The following is a 17,306-nucleotide window of genomic DNA, read 5'->3' on the forward strand; positions in this document are numbered from 1 at the left end:
AATAAGGAAACTGAGGTTCCGAGAAGTTAGGTGACCAAAGAACAACACAAAGACGCAAAAGCCACTTCGAGGCAATCTGTACTGGTGGGTAACCAAAATAACTCAACAAAACATGAAATGATTCAAACAATTATCTGTTCAAAGATCAGAGACAGAAAAAGCTGAGGCAAGATCTAGCCACAAGGATTAGTTTAGAGTGTTCTATAAAATTAACAGCTGCTAGAGGCCCCAGCACTGCCTAGCACCCCTCACTACTCAGCCATTTTCAATCCTCCCCATGTTTGAACAGGCCAGCAGAGTCTGCCAAGTTCTGTGTGAACACCTGGTCCTCCTTTCAGTCTCGTTTAAGGAGAATGGGAGATTCACATGAGTTTAAACTTGCATCTGGGCATGAACTCACCTGAGCTGTTAGTAAAATTCTCCCCGACTCCTTCCCTTGAGGAGCTTTGCCCTCTTTCCCCCAATTTTACTGTTTCCTATGTCCATTTTCTGCTCTTCCTTTGCCTTGTCCATCCCTTCTCCCCATCAAGGGCTTAAGTCGGCCTTTGATATTTACAGACACACTGCCAGATGCCATGGGTGGTACAGAGGTCTATGCCAGCTTCCCCAGTGAGGCCCAGTGAAGAGTACAGTTTGGTAGTTTGCCTTGAACAAAAAAAGACTCTGAGTTCACATGCCCTTTAAGGAACAGACCTTGACTCCATTGATCCAATATTTCATTCCTTCACTCAGCGGCTCTTTACAGCACACCTACTGGGTGCAGAACCACATCATCAGGTGAGTCGATGAGCCAACACCTAGCCAAGTGTCAAAGTCAAGGATGATGGAACAGAGTGGCAGCCTCACAGAAAAGTGGGGGGAGGGATAAATTAGGAGTCTGGGCTTAGCAGATACAAACTACTATATATAAAACAGATAAACAACCGAGTCCTACTGTATAGCACAGGGAACTATAGTCAATATCTTGTAATAACTTATAATAAAGAATGTGAAAAAGTTATATATGTATAACTGAATCACTTTTCTGTACACCAGAAACTAACGCAACATTGTAAATTAACTCTACTCCAATAAAAAAAGAAAAAAGAGGGCTTCCCTGGTGGCGCAGTGGTTGAGAGTCCGCCTGCCGATGCAGGGGACGCAGGTTCGTATCCCGGTCCAGGAAGATCCCACATGCCGCGGAGCGGCTGGGCCCGTGAGCCATGGCCGCTGAGCCTGCGCGTCCGGAGCCTGTGCTCCGCAACAGGAGAGGCCACAACAGTGAGAGGCCCGCGTGCCGCAAAAAAAAAAAAAAAAAAAAAAAAAAAAAAAAGCTGGGAGATGAGTCCTCCAACAATGAGAATCTTTTAAAATATTAAGTTAATAAAGGACATGAGGGACTTAGGGAAGGCAGAACCAGAAAAAATAGACATTCACTCAGGACATCAGGCTTAAACTCCTTTAGGTGACATTCCAGGCTCTTCACAATCTTACGACTCTCTCTCCAGCCTCAACCCTTTTTCCCTCTGAAGCCCCTACGACTTAACCCTCCATTCCAGCCACCAAAAAGTTTTCTTTACACAAGACCAGCAAGCTTTTGTAAACAGGTGTATTTCTTTACTCATGCTCTTCCCTCTGCCTGAAACAAATAACCCGTGCTTTCTCTGCCAGACAAAGCCTACTGATAGCTCAGACTTAATGAAGGCCATCCTGTGGAAACCTTTCCTGATCCGCCCACAGCCCCAGCCCCCAGCCCCAGCCCCCAGCCCCAAGCAGAGTTCAGAATGTGCCTACTGAGGGTCGACTCGGCATGGACACCATGATCATCCCAGGCTCATTTGCTTGTCCGCCGCCCTCGCTGGACTGTGAGCTCCATGGCAGGGAAGAGGGCTCGCTGCTCGTCACCACATTCCTAGCCCAGCAACATGCTTGCTGATGCAATGGCTGGGATCACGCCTACCTCAATGAACTTCTGCAAACTGGAATTTTAGAACCAGAACTAATCTTTGGACCATCATCTAAGTGGGTTAACAGGAGTTACTTAATCTCATTTGTATCAGAAATTGCCCCTCATCGATGAATTTTCAAAAAAGCTCTTCGATAAGCTCATCACAGAAAGTGAAAAGCATACGGTTTGAGCAACCATAACGCACAGCATCATCAACCAAGAGACCAGTTCTCAGCACCCCAGGAAGTGATATCATCTCAATATTCCAAACCCCAAATTTTGCCACATCCGTTTTATTATTACTCTTTGGGGCTAGAGAAGCCAACAACTTGGGTGCTTTGGATCCTTACAAAAGGTTCCCAATCCAGACATAGCACTAAAGCCTAAAAAAAATGCATATACAGGTAGAGAGGATACAAGTAGTGATACAAACAGGTATGGAGAATTGTGTTAGCTGTCCCACCTTTTCTGCAAGAGCACCTCTGTCTAAAGTAGCCCAGAATGCTCTCCCTTTTCATTAAACTTTCAGCATTTTTTTTTTCTAACAATCCTTAGACACTTCTGGGTTTGTTTGTTTTTTTGGCTGTGCTGCGCAGCTTGCAGTATCTTAGCTCCCCCACCAGCGATCGCACCTGTGCCCCGTGCAGTGGAAGCTGGACCGCCAGGGGATTCCCCTTAGACACTTCTTCGAGGCCACCTCTTTTCCTGGGTATATGTCATGCCTCCACATAGAGACTGGCAGCTACAGGAGTCGGGTCTGTGACTATGTCCTCATATGCCCGGAGCTCGAGACTAAAGCCTGGCACAGGGTAGATAATAAGGAGTAGTTACGACCCAGGCCAACAGCGAGACAAGGCACATGCTGCAGGCAGCAGCCCCCTGCCCCTCCCCGCAGGCGTGGCCAGAGCTGGCCACTTATGAGAACAGCGATGGCAAGAAGGCAGTCTGCGGTTTGGACCAACCCAGCCACCAGGCACGCGAAGCCTGCACTGGAACCGAAGAAGTATGCTTACCCATGCTGTGGGCAACTGACACGGAGCCCAGGAAGGAGCAGAGGCCAGTCGGGGACGGGAGAGGCTGTGACAACCCCACAAAGGGAGGAAGGGGTGGAGGGGGTAGGGAGAGAACAGTGAGAGCCATGAGTCGCTTGTCTTCCACACGAGCTGCCAAGGAGAAAACGGAGAAAATCACATGAGGAAGGATGAGGACTTTCTCATCCCTGCCTTTTCATGTGTGGACTCCATCTTCTCCTCCCCCACCCCATCCCACCAACCTGTCTTAGAAATGAAGGCACCTGCAGTTACTTCGGAAATACTATGGTACTAACAGAAAAAGACAGTAAGCACACAAACGAAAGATAGTGAGGACACACAGATAGCCTCTGTCCCCTTTATGACTTAAGGCCCACAATACAGACTTTATATATGTCTTTCATACATGCGTTGTATGTCATATACATTATACATGTACACATGAGATATATAGGTGTTTTCTAAACACATCAATTTTTTTTTTTTTTTTTGCGGTATGCGGGCCTCTCACTGTTGTAGCCTCTCCTGTTGCAGAGCACAGGGTCCGGACGCGCAGGCTCAGCGGCCATGGCTCACGGGCCCAGCCGCTCCGCGCATGCGGGATCTTCCCGGACCGGGGCACGAACCCATGTCTCCTGCATCGGCAGGCGGACTCCCAACCACCGCACCACCAGGGAAGCCCTAAACACATCATTTAATCATTCAATAACTCAAAGTCCTAAGACACTGGGGTAAACAAAAACAGACCTGGCTCTGCTTTCATGGTGATTACGGTCTGGGGTGAGACAGACACTCAATCTAGTAAACAGAGCATTATAAATCGATGGCCATGCTCTGAAAGAATAGGCCCAGCGAGAGCCCAGGACAAAGGAACGGACACAGCTGTGTGCTTACTTTACAGGCACCCTCCCCCTGGGTCAGCAGGCGTGCTCACCTCTCCCAGGAAGTGAGGCTTGAACTGGGCTCCAAAGAATCAAACAAATAGAAGTAACTCCAAGACAATATATAAACACAAGAGGGGCAATGTATATGCAGATTACATAGTTGTTTCTAAGGGCATGGAGTGAGGGATGCTTGGAAAGACTTCAAGAGGAGTCATCAAAACTTAATTATGGGGGCTTCCCTGGTGGCGCAGTGGTTGAGAGTCCGCCTGCCGATGCAGGGGACACGGGTTCGTGCCCCGGTCCGGGAGGATCCCACATGCCACGGAGCGGCTGGGCCCGTGAGCCTGCGCATCCGGAGCCTGTGCTCCGCAACAGGAGAGGCCACAACAGTGAGAGGCCTGCGTACCGAAAAAAAAAAAAAACTTAATTATGGGCTTCTTTACTCTGAGGTCCTAATGCTGTCAATGAACACACTGGAGAGAACACAGAGCTTGCTTTACCATTGCCATTTTCTTAGGACCAAACACACCTTGCTGTGGGATAACTCCTGTTAGGCCTGCACAGGGGGGTACAACTGGGCAGTATATACCACCTCGCTGCCTCTGTGACACCCCAGAGCTGTGGTAACAGAAGCACTGTCCCCAGTTACTTTTACTTACAAGCCGGGTTCAACACTAAGCTTTCTGGGATTCATATTGATGTTCGGAAAAAACTTGTTTGCGGGATAAACTGTTATTAAGGTGGGACTCTGATGAATAGACCACATGATTGCATAAACCTTGTTTCCATGGAAGAAATTCCCCATCCCCATTATGCATCTCTTATTTGGTGACAGTCTTTTGAAGAGATGCTCTGATAAACTACCTAAGGGGAACATCAGCAATGGTTTTGTGAGCCATTTTCCTCTTAAGACACAACCAAGAATAGGATTATGGCCTGACTTATCACCTTAATTTAGCAGGCTAGCTTCCTGTGGGCCCCAGCAGACCTCACCAGCCTCACGCATGTGGGTTCTTAGCTTCTCTGTGGGCGCCGACAATGCTGCTGACAACTTTCAGGGTGACTCTGATCCCGTTCTTCCAACCTCCCTGACCCAGAGTTTAATATCCACACTCCCTGAAGTCTCTCTTACTATTCCAGCTTAAGTCAGCTAATCCCCAAATGGAACACCATCCTGCACACGCTGATTTACGCCCGCCTCTGAGAAGCGGTGCCGGTCATTTTCCTACCTGAAACGCTTTTCCTGCTCTTGGCTCAAACCGCCTTCCAGACCCATGTGCTCCAAGGAGCCTTACGATGAAACAGCTCCCGACCTGTTTTATCCTTATAATTCTGACAGCTCCACACGCACAGCTATCCCATAATGCATCCACTTAGATGTTTAAAAAGCACCAACAATCCATCCTGCTGTTCAGTTGTAACTGGTTCGGTTTCCATTTTGGACTCCATTTCCTAATTCCTTTGTCATCTTTCACAGTGTCAGAAACATGGTAAAGAGTCTCTGAATGCTGCTGAAGTACTAAAAAATAAGGCCACAAGGAAAAGCAGGAATGTCATGTATCAATGGTTGGGCACAATGTATTTATTAGCAACTGTGTTCACTTCGACCAACGTGACCAAGTGCCTGCCACGGTACTATGGTCTTAACTTGGAACATACTGTATGGATTTCCCAATCAAAGATGATGGACTATAATGCCTTCTAATAAATAAGAAAATATTTGGATGTGCCAGCCTTCAGAAAATGGAAAAAATGAACAGCTGCGCCAAAAGTGGTTTGGTTTTGCTTTTTTTTTAAACTCCTCACTGCAGCATAAGCCAAGTAGCAGCACACTGGACAGACACCAAATCAGCTAACGTTCTGTTCTGAGGACATCCTAGAGGGGCAGTACATTTATAAAGCACTATCCACCCCTTTGCCTCCAGAATAGCATATGACAGCAAGCCACTTCAAATGCAGTGAGTTCACTCCCAGAGTGTTCTTGATGAGCCCCCAAAAGACCCAAGTCCAAGACGTGGGTCAAGACCAGCATCCACAGGTGCACCTCAAAGTAGCCAGGAGGGCTGGGCAGCAGCCGGCATGCAGTAAGGACTGAGGTCATAACACATAACCAACAGCATGGAGGTTTTCCAGAATGTTTCCTTTTCACTGTTAATGTATCCAACATCACTTGCACCCTCCCCTTTCAGGGTAAGAGAATGAAAAGGAAGAAAGTCCCCAAATGCTAGAAGACATTGCTTAGCCAATTAAGGCTACTGATTGGCAATGTCGGAATTTCAACTCTCCTACTCTATAGGAAGGTGGAAAATCTAAAGTGGTGTCAATGTTTGGACCCAGCTAAAGGTGTCCGTGTCTCTTCTTGCTGTGGTTTGGGGTGTCAGGAAAAGGAGAACCGTGGTGCATAACCATCTACTGGTTCGATGTGAGAGCTAAATGGGGAAGAAAATACAAATGACATTGCTGAGGGCTGAAACTTGATTACTCAACCGCAACTTACTTGTGGCTGATATCCTCAACGAAACTTACTTAAAAGAAAAAAATCAGTACTAAGGAACAGTCTGCCATCTAGAAACGCTTTATTGGTTTTACTGTTTTTGTGATTTTTCTCAGAGGTCCATCAAAAAATGCAGTTAGTGGGCTTCCCTGGTGGTGCAGTGGTTGAGAGTCCACCTGCCGATGCAGGGGACACAGGTTCGTGTCCCGGTCCGGGAAGATCCCACATGCCACGGAGCGGCTGGGCCCGTGAGCCATGGCCGCTGAGCCTGCGCGTCCGGAGCCTGTGCTCTGCAGCGGGAGAGACCACAACAGTGAGAGGCCCGCGTACCGCAAAAAAAAAAAAAAAAAAAGAAAAAAAGTAAAAAATGCAGTTAGTGGTGGGGATACCTCGGTAACCTAGAGCACCATGAGGAAAGATGCCAGTTTCATCACACGGGATGGGCTAGGAGGAAGTAGTTGCTGCTGCAGTGACAGAACAGCAAACAGTTCCCAGAGCCCTCAGAGGCACCAAAGCCCCGCTGCAGAGAGATGCCAGGCAGATGAGAGATAAAAGGCACAGGCTGCACACAGGAGTGCTGGGGAAGATGGGCAAGGAGCCAGGGCTGGACCAAGCAGCCCATCTGGACCACAGCAGGGATCAGCATGAACTCAAAGAATTCTGGAGATGGAAGGGGGCCTTGGGATCAGCTAGCCCAGCCCCTTACTTTACAGAGGTTAAGAGCTATTCAGCAACTTGTTCAAGGTCACAAAACTAGTGAGTGGAAGATCAAGGGCCAGAATCCCAGCCTCCTGTTTTAAATGACAAGGACACAAATGTTATCACATCTTAACTGTACCAATCCCTTTCTATGTTTTCCAACATGTGTTTGAATATCTGTACTAAGACAGAGAGCAGTACAGTGTGTTGTGGTTATGAGCCCAGAATCTGCAACCAGGCCATCTGGGCTTGAACCCAAGCAGCTGGACCACTTGTGTGACTTTGAACAAGTTACTTCACCTCTCTGTGACTCAGTCTTCTCTTCTATCAAATGGAGGTCCTAACAGTACCTACCTCATGGGGTTATGAAGCCTACTAAATGAGTTAATATATAGAAAATGCAGGGCCTGGCATAAAATACGTGTTATATAAAAGATAGGAAGGAATTTTTCTTTTAATTTATTGATCTATTTATTTTTGGCTGCGTTGGGTCTTCGTCGTTGGGTCTTCATTGCTGTGTGCAGGCTCTCTCTAGCTGCAGCGAGTGGGGTCTACCCTTCATTGTGGTGCCCAGGCTTCTCATTGCCGTGGCTTCTCTTGTTGCGAAGCACGGGCTCTAGGTGAGAGGGCTTCAGCAGTTGTGGCACGCGGGCTGAGTAGTTGTGGCTCGTGGGCTCTAGAGCTCAGGCTCAGCAGTTGTGGTGCACGGGCTTAGTTGCTCCGCGGCACATGGGATCTTCCCGGACCAGGGATCAAATCTGTGTCCCCTGCATTGGCAGGCGGGTTCTTAACCACTGTGCCACCAGAAAGTCCCAGGAAGGAATTTCTTAAGGAGGAAATAATCCTCATGTTGGTTCCTCCCCGGCCTACCTGCTCCCAACCCCCATTCATCCTAGTCACAGGTTAAGACCTTTTCCCTACGACACCTGGGACTAATGCTTCTAAAACGTCACAGCTTTGTCTCCTAATCCCTTCGGCCAGACCCAGTCAGATGTTAGAGGTAAATTGGCCAAAATGACGTGAGAGGTGAAAACTTTGGCTACTACTCACCCAACCCCTCGGATAGGCACTTCCAAGACCCTGGACTCAGAAGTTACCTCTTTTGACCCTCACCTCCTACCTCTCTGGCCCACCCACTCCCTTGTGCCTCTGAATCTGCTTTTTTACCCTCATCCTGTCCTCCAGGCCCTCAAACCTTCTGCGACTCACCAGGCCTTCCAGCCTCTCAGCTGCCTGTCCCACCTGGACTCCTTGGCCAACTGTCTCCATGATGCTGTCAGAGTTTTTTACAGATTCCTGGACCCCTCCTCTCACGGCAAGATCACACCATGTCCCTGCCTTGCTCCCCGGATGCTGAACCTGGTGGAAGAAAGTCATGAAACCAGGCTGAGTGCCTCCACTACAGACCTAAGCTAGCCCCACCCTTCATGGCTAACTGACCGCCTACCGCATTCCCAGAGCCCAGCCCGTCCCACTCTCCTCTAGCTCTGACACTCTGAACACGGCCTTTGCCTCAGAATTCACCAAGGAAGCCCAGGCCACCAAATAACCCATGTGTGAAGCACTCTTCCAGACGAGGGTTTCTCAAAATTTAGCATGCGAATCCCCTGGGGATACGGTTAAACCACAGGCTCTGATTCAGCAGACTGGACTGGACCCTGAGATTTTTCCCAGGTGCTACAGATGCTGTTAGTCCCCAGACCCCACTTTGAGTAGCAAAGTTCGAGGGATTTACGTACATGAAGTTTACTGTGTGCATTTTCCTAGACACATTATTTTTAATCTTCATGACAAACCTGCAACAGAGGTAATAGTCCCTTTTTACATTTGTAGAAAACCTCTTAACCAAGAGGTTAAGAAACCTGTCCAGTTTCACAGTGCTGAAGGGTAGGATTCAAATGGAGGGCTGATTCCAAAGCCTGAGCCCTATTTTTTCTCTCCCTATGTGATCTTGAAGAGCAGAAACAGTTTAGAAACATGCATGTAATGGTTTATTTGTAATATAAACTACTGAAATCTTAGCTGATGAAGATGGGAGAAAGATGGGTTATAAAACTACCCCGGAGTCCCCGTGCTGGAGATTCCAACTGACAGCTGAAGGTCTCAATGCAGCTGTCAGAAAGAAGGTTAATTCCACCAATCAACGTGGACGAGGACACCCAGAGGAACATGGGGGAAACTTTCAAAAATGTATACGGAGAATGAAAGGGAACATATAGATGACCTCTAGCTGATATGTCTGGGGATTCTGTGGCCACTCTCAGGGCTAAAAAGGCTGAGAGCACTGCAGAAACCATGTGTCCTACACCACACAGCTCCTGCCCTATCCCCCTCCACCTCTCCCTTCCGTCCTCTCCACAGCCTGCAAATCCAAGGCTTCTCTTTCTCTCTCTGGTTTTCGCACAGCATTTGACTATTCCCTCTTTAACAAATCTACCTACATCCATCTCTGCTTGGCTTCTGATAGAGTGATCTCCTGGTTCTTCTGCCATCCCTGTGACTACTGCTTCTAGAACTCTCCCATTCCCTGTCCCCCAACTACAGGCATTCCCATGAACTTGCTCTTGACCCTCGTCTCCATCATCCAGGTGGTGCTGCACCTTCCGGGGATACCATCCACCACACATCTAGTGCATCCTGTCCCACCGTTGGAGGGCAGATCTGAGTTGGCTCTGTTCGATGCAGAATCCCCAGCACTCAGAACAATGCTTGGCCTGGAGCTGTAGGCACTCTCTCAATATTTGCTGAATAAATAGATGAGCTACTCGCCATGTCACTGAGCTTCTCATCTTCCACCTTCAAACTGCCCATCCTAAGGCCAGGCTGGGGCTCAGGGGCTGTGGTTCCCCAAGTAAGAGACAGAACTGTCGATTTCCATCCAATCACAGCACACATAGGAAATGGGACTAGCTGTATGGCTCTCAGGATAGACAGGGCTTCAGGTTTCAAGGCCGCTCTGATCTGTGGGCTCCAGGGGCTGAGGGTGTCAGTTGTCACAGTCAGTGCTTTTTAGATCTTGGAATATTTTCCTCCACACCAACTGTAGTCTTTGTGAAGCAACAGAATTAGACCCAGTAATTAACTCTGACACACCTACAACCAACCTGAACCCCATGTGGGTCCCTTACCATGGCCCACAAGCTGGGAGGTTCTAGCCCAGTCTAGCCCTAAGTAAGAACAAGGAAGTAACAAGATTATTAGTACGTTCTTGGCTTGGTGTCACTTTTAAGGTCTGAGAAGTGACCCATCTGTCTGCATTACTGCCTCTATTTCAGTAGGATTCCAAGGTAGCACCCATTCTGAAATGTGCCTTGAACCCTTACACTCAATTCTATTCTCCACGGTTCTAAGCCAAATTTATCCTAGACAGAGCAACACTAGCCAAACACTGTTTCCCCATTCCCCTGAAATATCCTGAGGGATGCAAATGCTTTCACATTAGGCCACTTGTAAAGGTGCAAAGCAGGATGCAATTAAGGTCCCCAAACATCATACTTAAACTTGAATCAGGCTGCTTAGTGACTGCATAATCCTGCACAAACACATAGGGAGTGTTGTGGAGAAATCAGTCTTTGAAGAACACAAATGTGCCCACAGCGCCAGAATCTCTAGTCTCCTGGAAATAGCATTGCTGGTCCACGACAGTGTTAACTACCCGGTCTAATTCTGTTGCTTCGCAAAGACTACAGTTGGTGTGGAGGAAAATATTCCAAGATCTCAAAAGCACTGACTGTGCCAACAGCAGCACTTTGCCTTTTCCAGAAGATAAATTACGAAGAATTTTTGCCGGTTCAAGTTATTTTCCCAAAGCGAAGAGTCCAAGGGCCTTGCTACCCTGCCTTTAAGAAACCAAGGCAATTAAACAGAATAGCTATGAACTGCCCTGACAGCTCCCCCCAACTTCATTAGATAAAGTGAGACGCAGACACACTGACAGATAGGCACACACCTTATTTAGCTGCCAGACACAGCACTAGTATGAAAATGTACATTCAATCTACGGGGTAGAAATCAGATCAGCAGCTCGGCACAGAAACAAAATAGACATATAAATGCCGACTAGCACGACTACCTTGTAAGGAATGATCACTGACAACTAGAGTTCCTATTCAGCAGGCTAATAAGAATAATTATAGCCGGGGCAGGCATTAATCAGCTTGGCAGATACAGGAATTCTGTTAACAAGGCTAAAATGAGAGCCGAGCACTCTCTGAAGTCCACAGCACTTCAAAGACCGCTGAGCTGGATGGACTGACTAGGGTTCCTCCTGCCAGCCTTTCTCCTCCAGCGCTTTCTGGAGGAAGCTGCAATTTGGTCCCTTTCCTCAGAGCAGGGGTGGTGACGCCTTAGGGGTTGCGGAGCTGTCCCGTCTATGAGGTGCATCCTGGCACTGCCTCCCCCTTCCAGAATCATGCCTGGGCTGCACTCACCCCAGACCTTCCTCTTTTTAACCACACTTTTGCTTTCAAACCAGTATTATACTTTTTCATCTAAATTCATCTTGAGTGAGACACAAAATAAGATCATGGTGAACATCGGTCAATCTTTCCTTAGTTGAGACCAAATTTGGGTCCTGTGATCAAATTCCGGCTCAGCCATGGAGTAGCTGTGTGATCTGGACAAGTTACTTAACTTTTCTGGGTGTCGGTTTCCTCACCTGTAATATGGAGAAAACAGCAGCACCTTTCTCAAAATGTTGCCATGAGAATTCAATAAGAAAATGTCCGTAAGAGCCTGACGCTTGGTATGCACGCTATAAATAGCAGCTATTATTACTCTGTGCCTGTTAGGTGCAGAGCCCTGTGTAGAAGCTATGAGAAAAGACCAAACAAAATATTCAGTATACGGACACATGTACCTTATATATGAGTGGCTATGCCTGGGCAGTGGGAGGGTGGACACATTCATCCTTTTACCTTATATCCTTTATAAGTGACACCGAGACTGCAAGCTGTCCCCCAAATCTGTTCTTCTCTTCTTCCACAGTAGCCAGCACATGGCTCCCACATTCCTCTGCATTTCCCGGCTTCCCTTACAGTTAGTGTGGCCTGGACTAAATCCTCTGCCATGGAATGTATGCAGAAGTGATGGGGGCCACTGCCAGGCTTAGCCCAGGAAGACTACATGCTCTTTCCCCTTTACAGGGCTGGAAGGGCGATGGTGACAACCCAAGTGATCTTAGAAACTAGGGGCTGAAGACAGCAGAACTGCCCATCAGCCTGGGAGCCAGAATGCCTGCGTGGAACGGCGATCAGACCCAACCATTTCATCCGAAACATCCCCAAGAAGAGTTAGGAAAGACACTTCCATTGTTTGAACCACTGTGCTTTGATTGCATTTGTTAGAGCAATTTAGCCTACCCAATACAATAATACATTACCCTTCTATGTTGTTTGGATTTTAAAATATAGATGTGATGTTTTTCTTGTTTAAAAACTACTTCGATGGATTTGCAAGTATTTTTTTAAAAGACACACATTAAGAGAGTATCTTAGTGACCTCCTTGGTGGTCCAGTGGTTAAGACTCCATGCTCCCAATGCAGGGGGCCTGGGTTCGATCCCTGGTCAGGGAACTAGATCCCACGTGCCGCAACTAAAGATCCTGCATGCTGCAACAAAGATCCCACATGCTGCAACTAAGACCTGGCACAGCCAAATAAATAAATAATTTTTTTTTTTTAAAAAGAGAGAGAGAGTATCTTAATCCCCCTCCACAATCTTCATACCTTCCTCTCTAATTCATGCTGCATGCTAGGATTGGCCTCCTCAAACACATCACCATGTTGTATCAATCTCACACTGCAAATTTTCAATGGCAACCCATGACCCATAGAAAAATGATATACACATGCATTCATTCAGTCAGCCAACATTTATCAAACACCTACTCTGTTCCAGACACTCGATTAGTAAGAGGAATACTATAGTGAACAATACCAACCCGGTCCCTGCCCCATGGGATATAATCAGGGTGAGGATTTAGACCAGGAACAGATAATCATATACAGTGAGATAAATAAGTGCTCTGATGGGAAAAGCACAGGCTGTGTGGCAGCACCCACAAGGCCAACAAGCCCACCCACATAGTGAAGACTTCAGCACTGCAAGAATAGCCTTCAGAATCCATCCCAGACCCACTTTTCCAGTTTACCCTTCCTAGTATTCCTCCTTCCACCTTCAGTTACATGGAACTTACATGCCCTTTCTGAATGAATCATGCATTTTCACTCATCCACACTGGATGCCTTTCCCCAGGGCCTGGAAGGCTCTTCCATCCTTTCTTTCAAAATACTAATTATCCTCAAGGCTCAGCTCAAATGTCATCTCTTCAGCAAAGTCAACCCTGACCCCAAGTCAAAATTAATCATGCTCTTCCTTGCTTCCTACCAGCACTTGGTTTCTATGTCAGGTATTTCATTCTGGCTTGTAGCTGGCTGTTTTATTAACTGTCTGCCCACCCCCACTGACCACTCAGTGAGACACTGTGTCTTGATCATTTGTCTGGGACACTCTTATGGACACACTGGGCATTCAAGAAATGCTATATTAAATGGATGGGTGAGACGAGTCAGACATAGGCAATGGAAGTGAAAACCTGCTTTATGAAGCTGAGTGAGTTCTGTTGTGATTGTGATAGGTACACTCATTTAGGGAAGCTTTATGGAGGAAGTAGTTTTAGGGGGAAAAGGAAATACACACAGGTAAGAGAAGAGAAGCAGGAGAGGCATTCCCAGGTCATGGGAAATGGAAAGGCCAGAAGGTTCACATACATTCTATATAAAGGATAGCAAACAGGTTCCTTAGAATGAAGCATCTGAATCAGACAGAAGATTGGATGGGAGAGAATACAAGGGGCAGAACATCCTCAGAAGAAAATCATAAGGGATTAATGAGCTAAGGTGGGACCTCCAGAAACGATCCTTCAGGAAAATGATGAACTTAGAAGGGAGGCTGGAGGAAAAAGTCAAACAGGTAGATGTCAGATCTGTGTGAGGAGCTGTCAGAACCCGAGCTAGGACAGTAACTTTAGATACAGGAAGGACAAGGAAGACGCTCGAGTCTACACTATGGGAAAAGGAACAGAGTTGGGCGACAGGAACAGAGTTGGGCGACAGTGTGAACGTAGAGGTCAAAGAGAGTGACAGCAAGATTATGCCCAGGTTGCAATACAAGAGCAAAGATGATCTAGCATATCCACATATTGGGTTTCAGGAATCAGTACAGTGCTAGAGTAGTAGTACCACAGGGAGGGCCTCCCGGAGGTCACACGGAAGCCACGCCAAGTGAGATTCGGTACAGCAAGTTATCAGATGAACATGAAGTTCAGGGGCTGTTAGGGGACGAGGCATTGGCTGGTGACACCACACACACTGCCTGTGTGTAGTTGACATGAGATGTCCAGCCAGGGCAGGATATACTGGAATACCTCCAAGACTTCCCCAAGCTGTACTTTCCCCACTTCTATTTTTGCTTTTGCTGGTCTCTCTTTGCCCCCTCTCCCTTTTTCTCCCTCACCATAGTTACTCACGGACATTCTTTTCAAATTTCTACCTGGCCTCACCCTCTTAACTAGTACAGGGGTTGTGAATTGCACAACTTTTGGGAGGGTCATTCACACAGAGGACGAGGTGAACAGCAGCTCCTAGAGTTGTGCATGCAGTGCACGATCTGTGCAACCAGTGGCCGTGGCCCTGCTTGACCGAGACACATCAGCCAATTATGTAATGGGTGTGGACTATCACCAGCAGTGTACAACAAACGGAAAACTTACAAGGGTCCCAGAGTGAAAGGAAGAGAGTAAAAGCACTAGGACCCCAGACCACAGAAGAGATGCTACAAAATTAGGTGAAAGATCTGGAAGCTTTCTGCACCTGGTTGCAGCTAAAGCAATGTCGCTGGGTGAGCTCTTTTACGGAGGGAGTTCCAGAAAACCCCTCAGACATGAAGGAAAAAAACACAGTAGCAGCTAGAAAGCCTGCCCCCCCCGCCCCGCAGCAGCAGGAGTCATGGGAGTTGGGACAGTGTGGAGCCTGGTGCCAGCTGGACGGGAGTGGCTGTGGAAGGTCTCCACTGGGACCCTCTGACCGTAAGTGCAGAGTAGTCATTTTCCCTGGATGCAGCTGGGACAGACACCACACACCATGTGCTTTATAAAAGATTCAGCTCTGCCTTCTCTAGGGGTGTGGAAGAGAACCCCTGGTCAGGTCACAGAATCCTTCTGTTCTGGTTGACACTGACTCAAGGGTTTCAGGAATAGCAAAGCTTTTAAGAGTCAGCCTTCCTGATCCATGGTGGGCACTTAATCAGCAGATTATTTCTGTGGCTGATAACTACTTGGTTATATTAATATAACCATATTATACGATGTGAAGATGGTGTCTGTGTGTATGGGTGAATGGAAGATGGAAAGGGGGAAAAAAAAATCACACCAAAGAGTCCTTGGGTTGGGGGAGGGCGCTGGGCCAAATAAGCAAGAGGCACCAAGGTTGAGAGAGGGTGGAAAACAGGGGACAGTAAGGGAGAAAAAGTAACAGGTAAGAAAAGTTGAAGAAGCCAAGGCTCCCAGGTCTTTGTGTGCAAATATGCAGCGAGGCAGCTTCAGAGGAGCTGAAGGAGAAGACTGAGGCAGAAGAGCTAGCCACAACTAACATGACAGAGGGACCCGCACACCGATTTTTACTGTAGCGCTCGGGGCCACCCGGGTGACCTTCGCAGAAGGAAGTTGGCGGATCCTCTCGTTTCCCTGGAAAGGCAGCCCGGCGCGGGGGAATGTGTGTGGAGCGCGGTTCGGCCGGTCTCGGCCATGGCGGGGCAGATCAAAGCCACGGATTTCCGCTCCCGAGCCGGGGACGCGGGCCGGGACCGCAGGCACCTTCCGGGCCGGGAGTTCAAGGTGAGCCGGCCGCAGGCGGCTAACAGGTAGGGAGGGCCCGGGGAAGCCGGCCTGGGGCCACTCCCCCCCGCACATGTGCGGGCGAGGCTCGGCCTGGAGCACGGCGACTCGCACCCCGCGCGATTCGCGCCCGCTCCCCGCCGGGCCCCGCCGCCCGCGGACCCCGGCCCTGTCTCCCGGGAGTGGCCCCGGCACCGTCGGCGCCCCAGGCCGCGCGCGGAAGCCGCGCCCCACCGGTCGCCCCGCGCCCCGCCGGGCCCCGCGCGCACTCACCCAGCGACAGGAGCGCCAGCAGCAGAGGCCTCGGCGCCAGGCGCCCCATGCTCGCCGGGCGGGAGCGACTCTCCCCCTCCTCCTCCTTTCCCGCCGCCTCTCCTCCTCCTCCTCCTCCAGCTCCGGCTGCTCCAGAGTCAGCGCTCCTCCGCCTGGGCCGCGCGCCTGCTCCGCTCTCCTCGCAAGCCGAGAAATCCCAGTGCTGGGGCGGACGTGCGCCCCTCGCTCCGCTCCCGCCCGCCCGCCCGCCTCCGCCCTCCTCCTCCAGCCGGCCGGGCACCGGGAGCCGGGCGCCAGGGCCGCCCCGCTGAACCGAGTGTGTAGCCCCGACCGCTTCCCGAAAGCAGGAGGGAGGAACCGCAGCGCTCGCCCGCCCGCGCCTCCCATCCGGCTCTTTGCCAGCAACAAACACAAACTTTCCCAAGCCCCGCCCCGCTCCAGGTAACAGAGGCAGGGCCGGGGCCACCCGCTTAAAGGGGAGGAGGCGTCGAAGCCCACCCAGCTCCCCCCTCGGGGCCCCCGCCCCGCGACGAACTTTCCTCCGACCTTTAAAAGTTGGCCTTGCAAAGACGCGTCTGGAAATCCCATCGCTTGAGCTCCATTCCGAGCCACCCCGCGTTCCACCACTCTGGAGTCACCCACGCGGGGCTCCAATTCCCTCAGCTAACTCCCCGCACCTTCACCCACTTGTCCTGAACTGAGCACCCCACCAGCCGCTTGGACCTGGCTAAATATTATTCAGATATGACTGAAAGAGATGTAAGGACTTTCTTTGTTTTTAAATATTTCTTTCAGTTATTTATTTGGTTGCACCAGGTCTTAGTTGCTGCAGGCAGGCTCCTTAGTTGAGGCATGCATGTGGGATCTAGTTCCCTCACCAGGGACTGAACCTGGGTCCCCTGCATCAGGAGTGCGGAGTCTTAACCCCTGTGCCACCAGGCAAGCCCTGAGAGGAAAGGACTTTAAAGGCTGGGGATTCTAGCCTCCAAGGTGCAGAGGCCTTATTAAGTGTTTGGTGCCTTGCCCTGGGATTCACATCGAAGTGTCAAGACCAGAACCCAGATCTCACAGGCTCTAATCACTGCCCTGAGGCTGGGTGGGCCTG

General features: G+C 49.3%; 1 protein-coding gene across 1 annotated transcript in view; it reads right to left on the reverse strand.

The window, feature by feature from the left end:
* Positions 1-16,544, reverse strand: part of PTGFRN (prostaglandin F2 receptor inhibitor) — an 84,355-nt gene extending 67,811 nt beyond the window's left edge. The window contains exon 1 of the mRNA XM_081224322.1: positions 16,202-16,544. Within this exon, the coding sequence (XP_081080448.1) occupies positions 16,202-16,250 (49 nt within the window). The 5' untranslated portion in view covers positions 16,251-16,544. The remainder of the gene's footprint in view (positions 1-16,201) is intronic.
* Positions 16,545-17,306: the final 762 nt, after the last annotated feature.

This window comes from Mesoplodon bidens (genome assembly GCF_964165515.1).
Source record: "Mesoplodon bidens genome assembly, chromosome: 2".
Classification (NCBI taxonomy): domain Eukaryota; kingdom Metazoa; phylum Chordata; class Mammalia; order Artiodactyla; family Ziphiidae; genus Mesoplodon; species Mesoplodon bidens.